Below are 20,337 nucleotides of genomic sequence, written 5' to 3'. Positions count from 1 at the left end.
ACCCTAACCCTAACCCTAACCCTAACCCTAACCCTAACCCTAACCCTAACCCTAACCCTAACCCTAACCCTAACCCTAACCCTAACCCTAAATAATTACTTAATACTTTTTTTAATAAAAAAACTTAGTACTTTAAGAGAGTACTAAGTTTACTAGATATAGACTTAGCCTATAATATATAATAAATTATAGTATAGCTAATAAGAAATAAACTATATTTTAATAACTCTAAGAAGATAATAAGACTTCTTTTAAATAAACTATTTTTTAGTTTTCTTTTTAGAATATTATAAATAATTTTAAAGCTTAGTATAACTCTAGTACTCTTTAAGAAATTTTTAAAAGTCTAGTTTTTAGTTACTTAATAAGTTAAAAATAACTACTACTATTACTACTACTATTACTACTACTACTACTATTACTATTACTACTACTACTAGTATTACTACTACTATTACTACTACTACTACTACTACTACTACTACTACTACTACTACTACTACTTATAGTATAGTACTATATAACTAGCTAATTCTAATTAGACTAGTCTATATAATATTTATCTAATAGAAGTAAATATATTTCTATATCTAGCTTATAACAAAATCTCTCACGATAAACTCTTTCGCGAATATATAAACAGTACCTACGCAGTTAATTAAATATACCTAACGCCGCATTACTACTTTAGCCGCCTTATTATGTCCACGCTTCGGGTGACTCCACGTTCTAACTCACCAAATTCCAAGCGGCTAAGACGAGAATGGGAGCGCCAGGTCTGTCGGAAGCTTCGCGACTTACACCAACCAACCTGGGGGTTTACCATCTTTCGAACCGTCTACACGCCGGAATCAGACGCCCAGTTTCCGCTGTTTCTAGCGAAGCTTAGGACATACGTCGATAACGCCATTGACTGGGACCTTCGGCCAACACCATACACGGCTCTCAGTACCGAGCCGCCGTTCGACCATGGACCAAACGAGGAGATGAAGAGGCGTTTCGTGAACGATGTTGTTGAAGATCGCGACCTCGACGGGGCGAATACGGATGCAGTCCGGGATGCGTTCACGAAGTGGTTGAAGGGTGAAGGGGTGGATCTCGACATGCATCAGCTCTATGCTCGACACCGGGTCTGTATTATGGTAGATGAGTCCGTTATGAACTCGGTGACGGCGGCTCCGGAAGACCCGAATGAAGACTACGAACTCGACTCGGTTTGGGTCAAGGTGGTGGAGTATTTGGCGCCGGGGGAATGCGAGTGGCAGGCCTGGCTGAAGGTCGGTCTAAATGCGATAGAGAATTTCTGGTTTAACGTGTTTGCCAATGAGGAAGCCGAGGACATGTTTACGGCCATGATGGAAGACGGAGAGAAAGCCTGGACTGGCTGAGAAGTTATAGCTAGAAAACTTTCACTTACAACAAGATGCTTTGGAAATAATTAAAAACTAGAAGCGGGGAAGTTCTAAAATTGGGAATAAGAAATATATAACGAAGTATAACTAAGGGATACAATCTTGGCGCAGAAAAATAGTACGAGAGTACCGCTAGCTAAAGAGGGTTTCTGTTAAAAAATGCAGTCCTCGTGAGGGCACTATGTTTCAGGGAGAACTCTATGTATTTAATCCCCCGAGTTTTTAGGATAATAATAAATGTAGCGATATAAAGCTAAATACGTGACTTAGATCCTACAGTAAGCGCGATATAGCTGTTCTATGGAAATTTGAGAAGTAGACTAGGGCGGAAGGTTCTAAGTTCCGCGTATCTATGTAGTAAGTAGCCATCAGGACTTTCCTACTTTAATAATTACTCATTTTAATCCCACAGGTGGAGCTGCTGACCGCTTTAATTATAGAAGCAATACTACCAACGAACGACATAAACGATATAAACGATACCGGATATTGTGACGGAACTGCTTTTCCGATTTCTCGTCTTTTGTGTAAGTTTTTCGAAATCGACAAGGTGAACATTTGATTGAAAAAAGCTTAGCACCGATTTAAAGTGACCTTACCCGAAAGTCTGTCGCGTTTCTGCAGAATACGGACTTTCAAGAGGCGCGGTCTCAGGAACGCTACAACTTCGCCAGCCCCAAGATAGTCATTTGGGGATTTGTCGTCAGCCGTTTTGAAATCTAACAAATTTCTTCCATTTATTGACGTCAAACCCTTGCACAAGCAAGTTGTTAAGTTTGGAGCTATTATTAATAAACTTGAGACGGCCGGAGTTGTTAATCTCAAACTTGTCATTAAAGCTACACAACAGGTCTTCGGGAAACCTCCTACGGAAGTAGTGGCGACAGACGACTTCAAACTCTTGGTTGGGGGTTGGAAAGACGCAATTGTTGTAATTAAATATGTTCCAGTTAGTCTTCCCTGCACATTACTTCACCTCGCTACCCTTTAACACTATGACAGGAAAAACATCCTTGTCCCATTGCCTCCCCAACGGATCAACTCCGTAATCTTGAAATTATTGAGAAGTCAGTTGCGTCAGTAACTGCTGTCTTTAGCCGATCATGAGTGAATGACAGGTTTGAAACGGCATCTACTGAAGAGTCTTCAAAGCCAGAATGGAGGGTCGACATGAATTACTGCATTGATGATAGAATCCACCACCTTGGGCTTACATACCAGTGTATCCAAGCCCATAATTCACCGTCAGACTGGGAGCCTCAGCTTACGCCGGCGTTGTGGAGTCGTCGGAGCCATAATTCCAAGTTCCCCTGAAATCGACGTTCCACTCTACCGAAGACGTGCTTGCAAAATTAACAAAGTTGCACCCCGACAATTTTGAGGCTTCGCCCCCTAAATAGCATCGGGGGTTTCAATGTGGACACGGGGTTTACACGGCAGCGTGTTGTAGGAGACTAGTTAGAATGTAGAAGCTCACTTAGGGAATTTGCCCTCGGTAGGACAGGAACGGTAAATCAAACTCTGTCTTCCAGTCCAATTGACCTTCCTGTGGCAACTTTTCTAAAAGCTATTAACACATCTGTTGGTGATAATGTCCTAACACTAACTGTTAATATAGAGCCCACCGGTGCTTTTAATCTCGCGAAGGAGTTGCTAAGCTCGGTGGGCTTACTTGGAACTAAAGGTCTCCACAAACCTGTTTTAGCGATTGATGGAACTCCAAGATTAAAAGATACTGCAAAAAATGGTGACAAGCAATCCAACTAAAGACATCCTCAAAGCTTCATAGTATTGATATAGTCCAGAGGCCCATAACTGGTTCGTATCTGACATCCCTGTTATGTGGCTTTCCAACACCTAAATGGGTTACAGCTCTTCCGGCAGTGCCACTTGACGGTAGAGTACCGCACACCAAGGGCAAGGTCGTTCCATCCGCCGTTGCTGATCTTCTAGTTGTCAAACAAACATTTAATAGTTACCAAGCGGCTGTTCTCGCTCACGTGGAAAGTCTTTTGAAAGGAGAGGGTAAAAACCGAACGCACAAAAAGACTACTAAGACTGAAACTCTGATCAGTAGGGAGACAGAGGCCAATAGAAGTGAAGAGCATGAATTGTCCTCTACAACGCGCTTCGACATGAGCAAGGCGACTTCCAACGCATTGAAGGAAGATTAGAGCTTGAAAGCTGAACCCAAAGTGTCTGCTAAGTATAGACCTGCAGTCAGTACAGACGCCGGTGTTGAAGGTAGCGTTACCCGCAAAAAAGAGGATGTCAACAAGACAGCAACTAAGTACAGCCAGGACTTAATTGAAGGAACAGTTAAAAAGATCACTGAGAGAGTCCTACAAAAGCAAAGTACTACCAAAATTGTCAGTCTACAACCAATTCTCCCAACCTAACCTGAGCAAATAAACTTGATAACAAATTTGATTTAGATTGAAATTCTAGAGGAGAACCAGCATAGTATCAATAACACTAACGGGACGGGTCATGTTTCGGATGTATACTAGTGTCTAAATAAAGTGTATAATTCCCTTATCCTCTGTCTTTCAACCACTTATTTAATGCAGTTACGAAGCACAAGTTTTCAACTATGGTTGGAGAACAATATTGTAAGTAATAAAGCTATCCTGGATTTTGATGGCTCACTAACTCCATTTCAACGGTAACTTCATGATTCTAGAGCCTGCGGCATTTCTTACCAATTCCATTGAGCAATCTACCTTGAATGCATAAAGCGCACTGCTTCTAGAAAATCCAGCGCCGTTCACCCTCATTCCTTCTCAAATAACAGTATTGAGGATTGGAAGGATTATCACTAAAAACTAAGCCAGTAATCTCCAGCCGCCGCCTGAGGACTACATTACGCTTAGTGACCAGACTAAGTTGGGCCGAGGTGACTCCAAACTAAACCACAACCGCGAAGCTATCATATCACTTCCGAAGGGCTATGAAGCTATTTGAGCAATTGCTTCAAGATTTATAAACATTTGGGAGAAAGGGGCCGCACGTATCAATTTTGCGATTGGATGTAAAACTCATCGCTTCGAAGATAGTGGCATCTGGGTGTGGGGGACAAGTCTACTGAACTCCTATTCGGGAACTTCCGCCGCAGTGGGTTTTGGAAGCAGAATATCTTGGATATTAAGTAATTTTCCCTCTCGTGTTTTACAAACCTTTTCATCGACGCATAAAAAGCTCTTCTGTCGTCTTATATATCACCGATCTTTACTAGATTATCGAGAAGGGCTAGGTTATACAGGAGCCAGGTTAAATATATTCTGAGACGACATAGACATCTTGGAATAAGCTTGGAGGAATGCAGAATATACTCAATGCATCTGCCTACTCATGCGACATATGGGGGTGCCTACTAACTTTGTATAGAATCCCACGTTCTTATTCATATCGAGATTTGATCTGCTTAAGGGAAATCATATTCTGTGAGTGAGGGTCTAGAGCAGGATATCACTTTTAATGACTATCACAAACACTTGTCCATCGTTCGGAGCCCGAGGCCTTGCTCGGAGGACTCATGACCGACAACCTAGCAGGAAAGGTCTTTTTCGTCAGGTGCGACAGGCTCGGTAACTGTTTTCAGACACTTTCCCTATTCGTACAGCGGAACAAGGTATTCCTGGAGATGCCCTGTGTTACTGTCGCCGCTTGTGGATCTTTAATGGTACTCGAATAGTCTAATGTAATCAAGGATACTCGCTGTATTTTGCTATTGTGGCGTGACAACCAGAAAATTATCCTTACTTCGGAATGTAGTCAAGTTAAGAGAATTTTCCAAGACAATAGACTCGTTTTCAAGACAATTTGCCATGGGAGTTGTTTGCCGGAAAAATCCAACCCCGCTTTCGGCTCCGCCCTCCCGCAGTGGCCACACCTCGCGTACCCCACACCCTTCCCCAGATTCAAGATGTTCCACAACACAGAGACCACATACCGGGAGACATGCATTGCCAGATGCATATCATTAATATAAACTCGGTCGACCCTTCCGAGCGAACGTATTTATGGTTGTCGACGTGACCTCGCCCTGACTCTTGACCAGGTCGAAACCCTCGCTTAAGCGCTCGATTTTACCCAGATGTCAACCGGACGTGCCACAAGCATAACGATGCAATACTCGAGGTGACCCAGTCCTCTGTCTACTCTGCTACTAACTCGATTGTCACAGATGTTTTGTTACCTCGGTCCGCTGAAGCGCGGCGACAAGATCTATGTTCCGAAGTATTGGTTTTGCGCGAGAAACTTCTCGGTGAAGAAGGCCCGTGAGACCGTGAAGAAAGTTTACAGCAGCCCAAAATGATGATCTGAAGGGTCTGACTATCATTGTGTAAACGGAGAAAGAAGAAATGAAGCGTTTGGTGCTGTATATATACTCTTCCGAAAGTCCTACAATATTGAACCAGCTCATCATCTCATCTTGCCTTTACAGTTCTACTTTATTACAACAATGTCTTACCGCTTAGCTCTCGCTTTGATCCCTTTCGCTGTAACCTATGCTCAGCAAATTGGAACCCTCACTCCCGAGGTTCATCCCCCTCTAACATGGCAAACTTGCACTGCTCCTGGGAGTTGTACAACTGTCAACGGAAAGATTGTGCTGGATTCTAACTGGCGTTGGCTCCATTCATCTGCAGGTAGCACCAATTGTTACACCGGAAACACCTGGGACAAAACTCTTTGTCCTAACGATGCCACTTGTGCCGCTAATTGCGCACTTGAGGGCGCTGACTATGCCAAAACCTACGGAATCACGACCTCTGGCAACTCTCTTCGTCTAAACTTTGTCACTGCAAGCGCGCAGAAGAACGTTGGATCCCGCGTCTACCTCATGGCAGATGATGATAGCTACCAAATGTTCAACATGTTGAATAAGGAATTCACTTTTGATGTGGATACTTCTAATCTTCCTTGTGGGCTTAACGGTGCTCTTTACATGTCTGCAATGTCCAAGGATGGTGGTAAAGCTCAGTATGCTGGAAATAAGGCAGGTGCCAGATACGGAGTTGGCTATTGCGATGCACAGTGTCCAAGAGACTTGAAGTTCATCAACGGAGAAGTAAGCTCATGTGTTTGTTTTCTGCCTTTGATCTCGCTGACCCGACGTAGGCCAATTCAGATGGCTGGATTCCAGCATCAAACAGTGCGAACACCGGTGTTGGCAATTATGGTAATTCTCACCCACCTGATTTTTGTGGAAGTCTCTACACAGGAGAATATACATAACTGACGTTTTTAGGCTCTTGTTGTGCGGAGATGGATATCTGGGAAGCAAATTCCATCAGCACTGCTTACACACCCCACCCCGATGACAAAGTGACCCAGTCGCGTTGCACTGGCGATGCATGTGGAGGTACTTACTCCGCCGATAGATACGCAGGAACTTCTGATCCAGATGGATGCGATTTCAACTCTTACCGACAAGGCAACAAGACTTTCTACGGGCCAGGGAAGACAGTTGATACCAACTCGGTTATGACTGTCGTAACTCAATTCCTTACAAACACTGGCACCGAGTCAGGCACACTTTCCGAAATCAAGCGCTTCTACGTGCAAAACGGGAAAGTGATCCCCAACTCCGTTTCAACAATTGCTGGCGTTCCCGGAAACTCCATCACCGATTCTTTCTGTGATTCACAAAAGAAGGTATTTGGCGATTCCAATGGCTTCAAAGACCACGGTGGACTTGCAAACATGGGTAACGCATTCGTCAAGGGTATGGTTCTTGTCATGAGCTTGTGGGATGATTACGCAGCAAATGCTCTGTGGCTGGATTCTTCATATCCTGTGACCGCTGACCCCGCAAAGCCTGGTGTCGCTCGTGGATCTTGTTCAACCTCAAGTGGTGTTCCAGCCGAGGTTGAAGCCAACAGCCCAAACGCATACGTCGTGTACTCAAACATTAAGGTTGGAGCTATCAACTCTACATTTTCCGGCACTTTGGTACCCGGTGGTGGAACTCCTCCAGTTGGCGGAACCACAACCTCAACCAAAATTACGACTTCTGCCGGGACAACAACCCTCAAAACTTCCACTACCTCCACGACCAGCGCTAAGCCTACCACCACATCAAGCACCGGAGGAACTGTTGCTTTGTATGGACAATGCGGAGGCAAAGGCTGGGGAGGAGCAACTGTCTGCGCTACTGGTGTCTGCCACGTCTATGGAGAGTACTATTCTCAGTGCATTCCAGCATAGGTATTGAGAATCCGCAAGAGCCTAAATATCGGCTAAGAAACATGGGGAGCTTCTAGAGATGGAACTATGATGGGTGATGAGTAAGCATTATATTTTGAAAAAGTTTTCGTAAATACTGTCATTTCTACATATATGTACATATCTTTTACAGCTTGAAGGGGAAGATTTACTTGGAATTCTATCACAATTGAGGGGAAAAAATGATTCTCTAAAAGAAGTGATCAAAACGTGCGGAAAATATTTTTGATTTCTCTTCTTCTTGTTGGAACTCTGGACGCAAGGGCACAAATGATATCGGACTGCAGATCAACGGACTTGATGAATGCACCGCTTTCCTTGGGTCTCTAGGCTTGTCCAGTTTACTCTCAATATTGAAACATCTCATCAAACGGTGTTGCATTAGAGAGCACTGGCACTGAAGTGATGAAGTCGGTTGAGTATTATGGCTACATGCTTTCTAAGTAACATCCGCACTCACAACCGATGATTCAGGCAGAAGATGCAGTCACTTCATGACTATTTGCTGCTGAGTTCTGGGTCTTGCGATATTTTGCACCAGGGTGATCAAGTGCCAAAAAGCGTTCACCGGGCTTGGAGTGAATGTTTTCTCTGAAAGTACCACCTGGGACTGCATAGTCTTGCCACATTAAACCGCGGCGTTGTAGTTCTGGTACAAGTAATTCCACGACATCTTCGTAGCTTCCAGGATTCGATACATCTATATAAATATTAGTTTTTATCCAAGCTCGAACAATATGTGGGTGCCAACTTACAGACAATATTAAAGCCGTCGATATCAGTCTCGTTGAACTGTTCCTCAAAAGCGTCTGCTACCATTTCAGGGGTTCCGACCGGGGCAAAACCGGAAAGACTCATTTTCTCACCAAACATTCTTGGTGTTACAGGACCATCAAACTTGTCGAACATAGCTTTCATACTATTGACAACACCAGTGATTATATTTGATGAAGTAGTGTTACCATCGAAAACAAAGGGCTCATCTAATGGATATTGAGACATATCTACGCCAGAGTATGCGCTAAACTTGGCAAGACTGACCTCACCATTCATGTTCTTCTTTGCTCTATGGTACTTTTCCTGAGCTTCTTCTAGGGTTCTTCCAATGAAAGGCGTGACAGCGGCGAAGAACTTGATATCGGCTGGATTCCTTCCATTTCGCGCTGCTGCCTCGCGAACTGCTTTGGTATGTGCTAACAAGCTGGGTCTGTCCTGCATATCAGTATAAATTCCCTCAGCATGTCTCCCTGCAAACTCTATTCCGAACTTGGAGGCGCCCGCTTGAAAGATTACCGGGGTACGCTGTGGCGAAGGATGTGTCTGGTGATATGCACTGCATTTGTGATATTTGCCGTTGAATTCGATTTTGTGAACCTTTTTCGGATCGTATACTGTATCAGGTTGCTCTTTACTTCCCCAAACTGCAGCACCATCTTCCCAAGACTTCTCCCAAAGTCTGGAATCATCAGCAGAGGTTCTTTCTCGGTGGTATAAACTTACTGGTAAGTGAGATCTAAATATTCTTCAGCAGCTTCATATCGTTCGTGAGATGGAGGAACTCTGTCTTTTCCCATTGCTTTGGCCGCTGACTCGCTATAGCTTGTGACCACATTCCAACCGATACGACCACGTGTTACATGATCCAGAGAGGACCAAGTACGAGCCAAAATATATGGGGCTACAAAGGTTAGTGATGTACTTGCAAATTTGAACATTGACCAGTCATGGACTCGTCACGTTAGAGTTGAATCTCACCAATATAACTTGTGCTACCCGTAATTCCGAAAGAAACGGATTTTGTGACGGCGGCCATAGCAGCCACGATAGTAACAGGATCAATGACTCCAACGTTTGAGCCACCTTTCAGCATAACGTCCATATTGCCTCCATATACGTCATGACCGCCATAAACATCCGCAAAGAAGATTGAGATGATTTTGCCCTTTTCTGCAAGTTGTGCAAGCCATTGGTAGTATTCAAGGCGGTCTTTAAATTGTGCCATGTCGCCAGGCTCTCTAACAGGAGATTAATTCATGAGCTGTGATATTCTGTTCAATAATATGCTTACTTCCATTGTCCATATGGCATATGACTGCCAGCGCAAGCCATATCAAAAAAGTTCAATTGCATCAGCTTCTTCACTGGTGCTTGTTCCTGAATTGAACCCATTTTTGCGGTGACTGATAAACTCTCTTTCAAAGGTAAGATAATATATTCGACGAGAGAATTGAGGACCAAGTTTGGAAAGAATAATTGCGATCAAGAAATCGTATATATCTAATAAGCTTTGGGGTTTGAGCCATAGTTGCTACTCAATAATAGTGGGGGAGGAATGCGCACGCCGATGCGGGAGAGTCTCCCGTGCTTAAAAATAGGGTGTGCTGTTGTCGGCAACCACAGCCGCTCGATTGATCTTCACAATTTAGTAGATTACGACTAATTATGTTGGTATAGACAGACTCTTTGTTTTCCTGCTACCAGCATAAACCATGCAATGCAATTTAAGAAAGGATATAAATGGATTTTAGGATTGGTATATATAAAACAGTTTCTGTTACTGAATCTTGAAACTCGTAAATAAGTTATGTATACTATGTGAATTAATTTTACAGAATATCTAGTAAACATAATGCATCCGTCTATAGAACAGGGAGCATTGAGCGACCCTTGTTTGATACGGAACATCCCAAAAACTCCCGAAAGCACGGTTTTTGTTCATGAAAGTGATCCGACTTGGAGATAAGCTGATACACTTACGACGTATTCTCTATCAGCAATCTACATCCATGACAATGATCTGCTGTACAACAGTGGAGCAACCCGGAATATGGCAACAGTACGTATGTCGTTTGCTAGCTAGATACTGATAAACATGACACTGGTCTTATCTCGAGCTTGGTAATGTTAAAGTCTAGACGTGTGACGGTTGTTTTTCAACCTGCACTTCTTATCAGACATAAATCTATATATGCTTTTAAAATATCTTTGAACCTTCCAATTCCATTACTTTTCCCAACGGACTCTATATCCTATTTTCCAAAGTGTATCTTTGGCAAAATCAGTATTCAGTCACCATAAACATCATGGAGAACGAGGTAGAAAAACCGAGAAACAGATTGGAACGAATGTTCCAATGGGCTGAGCTGCCAGAACGTGAAGATATCTACACATGGAAGGGTACAACCAAATGGGGTAACCACGATCTTTATCCCATCGACAAGTCAGAAAGAACTTATGGATGGATGGGCTACTTTACTATCTGGTATGTATGATTATCAGAAACATTTGCTTATATCTATCTACTCAGCCGATTTGATATCTGATTGAGTGATTATAGGTTTTCCCAAGGAATCTCTATTTCCTCCGTCACCCTCGGATCTGCATATGTCGCATATGGACTTAGTGCAGGAGAAACTCTGGGTGCAGTTCTGGGTGGTACGATCATTGCAAGTGCTATTGCATGGTTATGTGCAAGACCTGGAATGGATTATCACATCGGTTATGTAAGTGAGCTGCGATCTAGTTATGCTTTTGCTAACGAAGGTGTAGACCGTTTGGAACAGAGTTGGCTTTGGAATGAGAGGAACATATATCCCAATGGGTGTTGTTGCTCTTGGTGGAATGGTCTTCGTAAGTCGCATATTGTAATTGAATGATCAATCCTAACTGAGTTCAGGCAGGTATCCAAGCCTACTATGGCGGACAAGCCGCAGCCATCGTGCTCTCCGCCATATTTCCCACTTTCCACTCCATGGAAAACACTCTCCCAGAATCAGCCGCCATCACTACCAAGAACCTCATCGGCATGATCGTCTACACCGCAATCTTCCTCGTCATACTCTGGTTCACCCCACCACACAAGTTGAAACGCTGGCTTTACCCCTCGGCGCTGATCGTCAGTGCAACATTCGTGGGCATCATCGCATGGGCTGTTCACACCAATGGAGGCAGCCCTGGTGATCTCGTCTCCGGGACACTTGCGATTAGTTCGAGCCAGCGGGCTTTCAGGATTATCCAATGCATAAGCAGTATTTCAGGTTCATATGGTGGAGCGGCAGACAGAATATCAGATTGGACGAGATTTGAAAAGAAGAGAGGTGCTTCGACACCTGCGATGTTGTTGGCGATGCCGTTTTCTATCACCCTCGTGGCTTTGATTGGTGTGGTGCTTGCAACATGCACCGACCAGATCTATGGTAAAGTTATTTGGAATCCGCTGGTGCTTCTCTCGCAGATTCAAACCGACACCTACACTGCAAAATCGAGAGCAGGCACGTTCTTCGCTGGCGTGGGGTTGTTGTGTAGTCAAGTCTTCATCCAGATGAGCCAGAACACGATTCCTTACGGCATGGATGTCGCAGGTTTGTTCCCAAGATACGTGTCCATGAAAAGAGGTGCTGTGTTTTTGACACTAGCCGTAATGCCCATCAATCCCTGGAGATTTCTGAGTCAAGCATCTATTTTCGTCACAATCTTATCCTCATTCACAGGTATGTCCAGGACAATTCCTTATCAATTGCCGCTGACAATGTTAGTGTTTCACGCAGCCCAAACACCAATAATCTTGTCTGATTACTGGATCCTGCGCAAGTCACTCTTGAAGCTTCCAGATTTGTACACTGAGAATGGTGTTTACTGGTACTCGAAGGGCTGGAACATGCGAATGCTCTTTGCACTTATTGTCGGCATGATCCCCGCACTTCCAGGATTCTTCATTACGGTCATCAAAGGACCTATCGATCATCCTGCGGTCAAAATGTTTCAGGTAATGACGTCTACTTCTCTTCGTCATTTTCACACAAATCGTCCCTTCAATTATTCTCTATATTATCTTCTCAGAATACAGCTAATTTGATTCCTGGTAGATATCCTGGTTCATTGTAGCACCTCTCTCCCTAATACTATACATGGGCGCCTGCTACATCTGGCCTCTTCCAGGTCTAGGTGTTCAGGAGTTCATCAATCCTGAGGATAATCCCAGAGTCCAAGCAGTTATCGATGGTCAAGAACTTGCGACGCACAAGTCTGCAGATGGAGACAAGAAGGGTGGAGAAGAGAACACGCACGAGCTTTCTAATAAGTCGAGCAGTGATAATATGAGCTGATCAATTGCCGAAGGTTTTGATTCAGGGTATGTTTAAGAGACGAAGATGCAAGATAACTACGTTGGTTCAATCGATGTGGGATTAAGAGGCAAGGTCATTCTCGCAAGTGAGGAAGGGAGGGGGTTGATAAGGGATGAGGTTGAGAATTAAACCCACTGGAATAACATCGGACAGTTTTTGCGTATCAAGTCTCAACCGCGGATGCCTTGACTTTCATCGCCATTGAAGTGTACAGGTGTATGAGATCTTTGTAAGAGAATGCGGCCAACGAGAATGTACTCGTAATAAATATTTGGGCTATCAGGTGATTATATTGATTTATTAAGAGTGTATTGTTTTCTGCAATTAGATGTTGTTGAACACTGAAGTTTTATCTTTCTTTTTGAACGCCTTGCCCAAATCGTAATACTCCACGTTGCCAGTACCAAACATCCCAAATCATCACACTATATCATCACACACTTCATCACTGGCAATCCCCACCAACCTCGTCATCCCAACCCTCAGGACACCGTTCCCTCGCCGCCATAACACTGACTTTCCTTCTTAACGGAGACGCAGTTGCAGCATTTACTCGATACATCTCAGCATAATCCCTTGCCATGCCAACAGGCGCCTTCTTGTTGTCAGACTGCCCGACGCCAGAAATACCCTGAGCGGAGAAATTTGCGAGCGGAATAGTTGCGAGTGGAGAATGATACATTGGCGAAGTCATCATATTCCTGGACCTGGATGGGGCATTCGTGGGAGGCGAATTCCAATTATCCAGACCGTTAGCGGCGAGTTCCTCATCGAATATTTGAAGAAAGTCATCTTCATTTAGCGAAGGAAAGTTCAGAAGCTCGCTTGAGAATTCCGGCATTGTTGGGCTGGTGAACAGTCCATGAAGGCCTTTGAACTTCTCAAGTAAAGCCATGTCATCCGCGGCGGTTTCTTCTTGGCCAAGTATCTCACGCGCCTTTTGTTGAATGCTCTCGTCGCTGGGTGTTATTCCGGAACTTATTTGTTGGACCATAAATTTGTTGAGTCCCTCTTCCAATTCCCGTGAACAAAACACCACTCCAGGAGGCTTCCATCGTCCTGCTAGTCCCTTTGCAAATTTTGTAGCTGTGCTAGCACTGACATTATATACCTTGCCATACATGCTGACTGGGACCTCGCCATCAAACTGCAGTTCTGCGTTCTCTTTAGGGGCGACATAAGGTGGGCCGAATCCTGAGCCTCCTTGACACAACTGCCATGATTTTTCATTAACCGGAAGACCAGGACCAGTAGAAGGTTCGCATAGACCAACATCGCGTTTGAATCGCATGAGCCATTCGGCATTGTCTGCAGCTGTTTGGTTCCAAGGATCGTCATCATCGTACACTATCCACCGCGCTTGGTGTTGGATTTCGGCGTCTGTTGGTGCCTAATACAAAGGTCAGCAGAGGAGATGACGGTCTGCACTGGGAACAACTTACATGGCGGTTCGGGTTGTTTATGGAAGTGCTCGACGTCACGAAGCGAGATAATTCTCGGACGAGCCGACCGTAACAATTTGCATCATTCAAAAAATACTTCAATGGTTGAACATGATTCGAATTCGCTGTTGGCTGTGACACAATCGGAGTATTATTGGGCGAATGATTCAATGATTTCAAAGAATTAAATCCCGGACTATTAGAGCCACTTCTGTTGTGCAAAGGAGATGTAATCCCAGGACCCGAATCTTGCAAATCCCAATGTAGACTTTTGGATGGATGGGGCGACGTAGCAAAGGTCGGAGGCACTTCTGGTTCACGGAGTGAAGGCATCGTCGGTCCGAGTTGGTCTGTTGGAGCAATTCCCTGCTGCTGCTTGAAAAGGTAGAGCATCCCGGGCTCATCGAACGCTGTCTGGTTCCAAGGGTCGTCAGACTTGTATACGAGCATGCGTGCATGTCTTTGAACGTCATCGTCTGTCGGAATGATATCTTGGGCCTTTTGTAATTTGACCCAGTTTATCATTTCATTCTCTAGACGTTGCAGATTGTTGATAGTAAAATCGATAGCGTTTTCGTCGATGGTTCGGATACTCTCGTGAGAAATCTCAGAGCTTCGAGGCAGGCAAGCACGTCGCCGAAGCCCAGATAGCCACTTGGTATCTGCTGTGATCAGCCATTTGAACCATTTCAATGCAGGCTTGCACTTGAAGTTTGAAGTGGTCTCCACTTCATTCAATACCCGACACGCCTGGACTTGAAGCTCAGAGTCCAATGGTGTTAGACCCAGCATTTGCTGCGATACAATCCATTTCATCAATAGTCGTTCTAGAGGGCAGGTAATGGTGGCGAGATCTCCGTCTCCAATAGGTTGCGCTACTGTGTTCGTGTCCGGCTTCTCTATCCATAAAAGATTCTCTTCGCCCGTGTTCTCTAAATGAAGATCATTGTAGTCGCGACCTTCTGGGCCCAAAATCAAATCTCGAAACCAGGATGACTCTAAACTTCCGGAAGTGATGGTAAATTCATCTGCTTTGCGGATGATCCTACGAGCCTCTTCTACCAAGTCATCGTCGGTTGGTAATAACCCCCCAATAAATCTTTCATGCACATATTCTTGAAGACCAATTTTCACCAAATCCTCCAGAGTCCGTTGATCAGCTGAGAATAGCTGCGAACTGAAAGGCTGTGGGGAATTTCTCTCGTCATGAATAAGATCTTATCAAAAAATCAGCATTAAATCACCCTAGCCGAATTACGATGATACTCACATGGCGGCATTCCATTCTCAACGATATCCAAAACTTGGGTATCGAAACCCCAGTCACCCTTCCAGTCGGCCATAGATTTACCGCCTTTGAAATGCTCGGCCAAATGATCAACTCTAATACTCCAAGAATCCATCACGGTCCCACAGAAACCGCATCGTGATCGAATTTCAGGTGTGGCAACTTTCCAAGATTCCATGGTGCCGGCTTGGAACTTAACATCGTGTACGAGATTCAAATGCTGGCGCAGGTGATCCTTTCGGTAGAAGGTTCTTTCTTCCAAGGATCGATCCGTGCAGCTTGAATAATTGTGCGTCTCTCCGTGTCCCTTGGGTGGATTTGGAAGGAGGCAAAAGACGCATTGATTCATATCAAGCTCTGCACAAAATTGAGCTGGGCCATTAGGACAACATACCCACCGCTCCAATGACAGATGCAACGACTTTTCATGCCTCTGCCAGTCATGCTTCGTTTTGAAAGTTTCCGTGCAGAAAGTACACTGGAAAGTGCGGACAGGGCCTGCTGCATTTAGATTCTTCACTGGCTTGGCAGCTGCTCGGCGGCGTCTTCTTCTTCCTCTGTTCCCAAAGGAATTGAATGATCCAAAAGAGCCCTTGGACTTGTGCGAGAATGCAGAAGCAAATGAGTTTCCACTCGACTGAGAAGTACCCAGACTACTCGCTGATGAATTTATTACACCTGATCGATTGGAGAAGTCATCTGAGTGGGCATAACTAGCATATGGGCTATTATGCTCGGAGTGAAGTGAAGAGCTGCTAACGGCCTGTGCAATAGCAGTAACAGAGGCTGGTTCGTGCTCGGGTGGGGAAGCTTTCCATCTTTCCAGGGGATTCATGTTCTTCGTAGCCATTGGACCCTTTCTTGGGATGTCCATGGCGTTTGGATGGTTCCCTACAGCAGGTGACGTCGATCTTGGTGCTCGAACCTTACCTCTGCGTCGAGCGTTTGCGAGCCAGTTGGTGATTTGGATTTTGTTAAGCCCGGTTAGTCGCTTCAGACTCTCTTTTTCATCATCGGTAGGATATGGATGCCGATGATGTGTCGAAAGCCAACCTCTAAGCACTTTGACTGCTTCTCGTGAGAACCTGGCTCCTGTTTTTGGTCCACCCTCATCTCCATCCCCATTCTCATCATTCATCGCAGCCAGGTCGGGGGCTGACGAGCTTTGTGGGATTGTCGATTCCTGGACTGGTGACTTTGATGGAACCCAATTCACCGTTGGGCAAGTAGAGTGTTGGGTATCATCTACAGGCCAGTCGTTCATGTCAGTGTTTTCATCCTGAATTGTCCCAGGTGGACAGAATCCCGCGTTAATGCAAACCCGACCATTCTTTTCTTCCGGCTGTTGGTTGAGACTGCAGGTTCTTCCCAGTGCCACACAGCTTGTGCACGAACCCTTTCTGATACCTTCACGGATGATTTTGCAGTGAATTCCTGTGCGGCGACAGTTACCACAAGGGTCTGCCATGAATTTGGGGAATTCGAGTAAATCGGTACCACCGGACATGGCGGTATCAGGCATGGAACTGTCATGCTCAGCGGCTACGAGATCGTTGTTTGACTGTTCCGCGGCTGAGTAGTGTTGAAGACATGTAAAGGCGTTCTCATCGGTCAAAGGTTCGCTAAATGCAAGATCGATATCGTATGGACCAGGGCCGAAATCCTCAATATCGAAGTTCAAGTCAGTGGACTGGTTGGAAGAGAACGCCTGAGCAGCATCCTCGAAGTCGAAGAACTCATCCATTTCGTGGATGGTTGTCATTCAGAGGGCGTGACCCGCTTAAGGTGTATAAGTCTCACAGACTCCCAAACGAGCGGAGGTGCACCAGAATGGAAAGATGAATAGCCGGCGTTTGCTCAATGGTTGGTGGAAAGTAGTTCTGATCGTGACAGGACTCTTGAGGATCAAAATGGTTTCTTGATCAAAGGAAAGGCGTGGTATATAGAGAGAGAAGAGATGTCAGCAAGATTGAAGAGGACGAGGACAGTTTTGAGCAAGACGTCGAGTTGAGTCAGGCTTCCCCCAGTTTCTCTAGCTATCCTGCAGTCTACATCCGCGAATCAATCAGCACCGCTAATTATCCACTTCGCATATAGCTGCGTCGGCTGGTCCGTTTAGCGGGAGGATAGACCAGATGCACGTAGCTCTGGGCAAGAGCGAGCAGATTATTGACGGTTGGGGTGAAAAGGGATAAGTGGGGTCTTGTCATTCTGGATGACTTGCACGCCCTTCAGCTTCCAGAAGCGTGGATAGTGGGCCCATTTATTGTCGAAACTGCGAGGCTGCTTATTTCCTCCGATTGGGTGGATGTCTCACTTGGCATGGAACACTCCACCGCCTGTTCGTAGGCTTCTAGTCTGCTTTGAGTCGCTTCGACTTCGGAGTGTAAAGAAAACGATTCATCCGTTCAATCAATATCAGTCTGAGAAAGGCGCAGCCACAGCGAGTGAAAAATACATAATTGAGCTCGCCGTGGTAGATTTCAAAAATCATATAAAGCTCTCCTTTACTCGCCCTTTCCTGCTCTTGCTGTCCTCTGGATTCCGGCCGACATCGCATGTGCTAGACTACCTCTCCAACTCAAGTCAAGATCCAGTTTTGAATTCCCATTGTTTTACCCGTCTCCGCATTTCCATATGCGCGTACTAATATATCATGTCAGCTCGTTCATTCATCTCTTGATGGTTGTACCGTTCCTTTGGCAAGCCGCGTTCCATCTCAAGACGAGGTCGCGTGAAGCCTGAAATGGCGCGTCATGAGGCGTCGAAGTGCTGCGAGTGTAGGTGCATTGCATGGGGATACTGTAACGCAGCTTTGTCAGATTGAAGATGTCGGCTTTGATTCGGAGGCGAGCATTTGATGATTGGTTAATGGTGTTTGTATCGGGAACCGTGAGATCGTATTGTTCCAGAGTTGAAATCAAGGTATTGTCGAGTTTCGGGTACCTGCCAAGGTTGCTTCTGTTGATTACTGTTTATGGTCTCCAACAGTCTAGTGTGCTATCGAAGTGGCTGCACTGCTCACCGTCGCTGGTTCGCTGGTTCTCTAGTTGTAGAATCCTTTTAGTCTTTATTACCAGTCTCTGAGGATAGCCGACTGCAACACAGATACTGATACCCATGTTGGTCTAGACCGACTTCTATAGTAAAGCAAGATTCAGTGGTACGTCAGGATCAGTAGGTTGTTGATTATGAACATCTGCCCTTACAGTCTTACAGGCCAGGCGGCTCAGAGGGTGTGCCGACAGACAATGGTTTTCCCACTATAGTTCAGGATGATTTCACAGCTGGCCGGTACTTTTTCACAAATGACATTTATGAGCAAAGGGCGGTCTGTTAACACGAGCTTCCTGTGAGATTTCCTAGCTTCTGTTGTTATGCTCGCTAAGCCCTATGAGGCAGAAAATGTGGACGAGATTGTTCGATCGGAAAGAGATGCATCTAGACCTGGATAACTGTATATCCGAGGAATGATATCCAGTGACGTTTAACTAAGTATCCGAGTGCTGAGAAGACTTTTATGCTATGAAGATTGCAGGCACTTGTTCGGCTCCCTCCTCATAAATTTCGTAAATGGTCCTGCGAGTTCAAAGTTTATATAAGTGGTTACAGTCTAGTAATACGAATTTTTATCATCTTGCAATATTAATGAGATTATAATATGGTGGATTTCATGGCTTCACCGGCACCGAAGCCATGAAATCCCATATGTATAGTGCATAATGCTAGATGTAGATTAGCTCATGTTGTGGAATTTCTTTTTTAATTTGAACACCAGGACAGCCATGTTACTTTGCCAACTAAAACATATTGAGACTATAGAACAATGAGTATTGATTTATGCTAAAGCTACTATGTCGTCATTCTTTTGAATCTCCAGATAAGTAAGGGTGTATGTTGACAAGAGTACAAGATTGCTGTGCCGTGAATATATCACAGCGAAATTGAGACCTGGATAAATCTGACTGCCAGATAAAGTCAAGGGTTTTGCTTGTCATTTACATTCTCAATACACAGAATTAAAACTTTCCAGTATTTGGGTCATCTACTACAAATAAGAACAACAGCGCATTTTTTGTTCGTCGATTTCTTGCAAACTTTCAACGACATACCATTCTTCAGTTCGGATAATGTAGAACGCTGAGACTAGAGAGATATTGACTGTTACTGACCAAAAGCCTTTGCCTAGCACTGGAAGGAATTCTTTTTACCAAATTCTTCAGCTATTTACATGGGAATCTAAAAGTTCGAGGCAAAAGCTACAATTGCTTGTTCTATAGAAGTTACCACGTTGCTGTTCAAACCGAGTTATTAGTCCTCGAGAAGTTGATTATTAAAGAAAAAGGGTCGACTAAGTTTTACAACATGTAATCTTTGAGTGTTCGTATAATTACAGTTCTATACATCATTGCAGATTTCTTAAGACCTAAATGTATATTTCGAAATTAATAAGCTATTAGTCAATAAGTCTATCTATCTTATGCCTATCATATATCACCCTTTCCCCAAGCAACCACCAGCTCATTTTATACACCCAAATCATTTACAACCTTAACCACCCATCAACAAAATAATTAAACCCATCTCCAATTCCCCTACCAAAGCCCACGACTTTCGAAATCTCCACGAATTTCAGGAATATTATCCAATATCAAGTCAGTGACAAAGTGCTTATCTTAATTTCAAAGTAAGTGATATTGTTTATTTGTCTCTTGGCCGTAATGATGGGCAATGTTGATAGCAATACTGGTAAGTAAAGCTGTGCCATTTTATATCCGCTTCCCGGTTCAAAGGAGGACTGGAGGTTGAAGTTACGTATTCTAATTAGATATCTTGAA

At 44.5% G+C, this 20,337-nt stretch overlaps 5 protein-coding genes across 5 annotated transcripts; 3 read left to right on the top strand and 2 right to left on the bottom strand.

Moving 5' to 3' along the window:
* Window positions 1-701: 701 nt before the first annotated feature.
* GLAREA_04182 (uncharacterized protein) lies at window positions 702-1,388 on the top strand (the record flags this gene model as incomplete). Its single annotated transcript, XM_008084435.1, has 1 exon — window positions 702-1,388. The coding sequence occupies one exon, from the start codon at window positions 702-704 to the stop codon at window positions 1,386-1,388; it is 687 nt and encodes a 228-aa protein (XP_008082626.1).
* A 4,489-nt stretch (window positions 1,389-5,877) lies between these two features.
* Window positions 5,878-7,625, top strand: GLAREA_04181 (Concanavalin A-like lectins/glucanase; the record flags this gene model as incomplete). The annotated part of the gene is made up of 3 exons (XM_008084434.1): window positions 5,878-6,486; window positions 6,537-6,597; window positions 6,667-7,625. The coding sequence occupies 3 exons, from the start codon at window positions 5,878-5,880 to the stop codon at window positions 7,623-7,625; spliced, it is 1,629 nt and encodes a 542-aa protein (XP_008082625.1).
* A 488-nt stretch (window positions 7,626-8,113) lies between these two features.
* GLAREA_04180 (Bacterial luciferase-like protein) lies at window positions 8,114-9,812 on the bottom strand (the record flags this gene model as incomplete). Its single annotated transcript, XM_008084433.1, has 5 exons — window positions 8,114-8,343; window positions 8,399-9,099; window positions 9,144-9,321; window positions 9,399-9,658; window positions 9,712-9,812. 5 exons carry the CDS (start codon window positions 9,810-9,812, stop codon window positions 8,114-8,116), a joined length of 1,470 nt encoding a protein of 489 aa, XP_008082624.1.
* A 914-nt stretch (window positions 9,813-10,726) lies between these two features.
* GLAREA_04179 (uncharacterized protein) lies at window positions 10,727-12,748 on the top strand (the record flags this gene model as incomplete). The annotated part of the gene is made up of 6 exons (XM_008084432.1): window positions 10,727-10,905; window positions 10,981-11,146; window positions 11,193-11,273; window positions 11,320-12,133; window positions 12,179-12,408; window positions 12,509-12,748. The coding sequence occupies 6 exons, from the start codon at window positions 10,727-10,729 to the stop codon at window positions 12,746-12,748; spliced, it is 1,710 nt and encodes a 569-aa protein (XP_008082623.1).
* Window positions 12,749-13,214: 466 nt separating this feature from the next.
* GLAREA_04178 (Homeo) lies at window positions 13,215-17,243 on the bottom strand (the record flags this gene model as incomplete). The annotated part of the gene is made up of 3 exons (XM_008084431.1): window positions 13,215-14,159; window positions 14,212-15,428; window positions 15,482-17,243. The coding sequence occupies 3 exons, from the start codon at window positions 17,241-17,243 to the stop codon at window positions 13,215-13,217; spliced, it is 3,924 nt and encodes a 1,307-aa protein (XP_008082622.1).
* Between the last annotated feature and the right edge of the window lie 3,094 nt (window positions 17,244-20,337).

Source organism: Glarea lozoyensis, assembly GCF_000409485.1.
Source record: "Glarea lozoyensis ATCC 20868 chromosome Unknown GLAREA2, whole genome shotgun sequence".
Classification (NCBI taxonomy): domain Eukaryota; kingdom Fungi; phylum Ascomycota; class Leotiomycetes; order Helotiales; family Helotiaceae; genus Glarea; species Glarea lozoyensis.
This window is presented reverse-complemented; position numbering and strand designations above follow the sequence as displayed.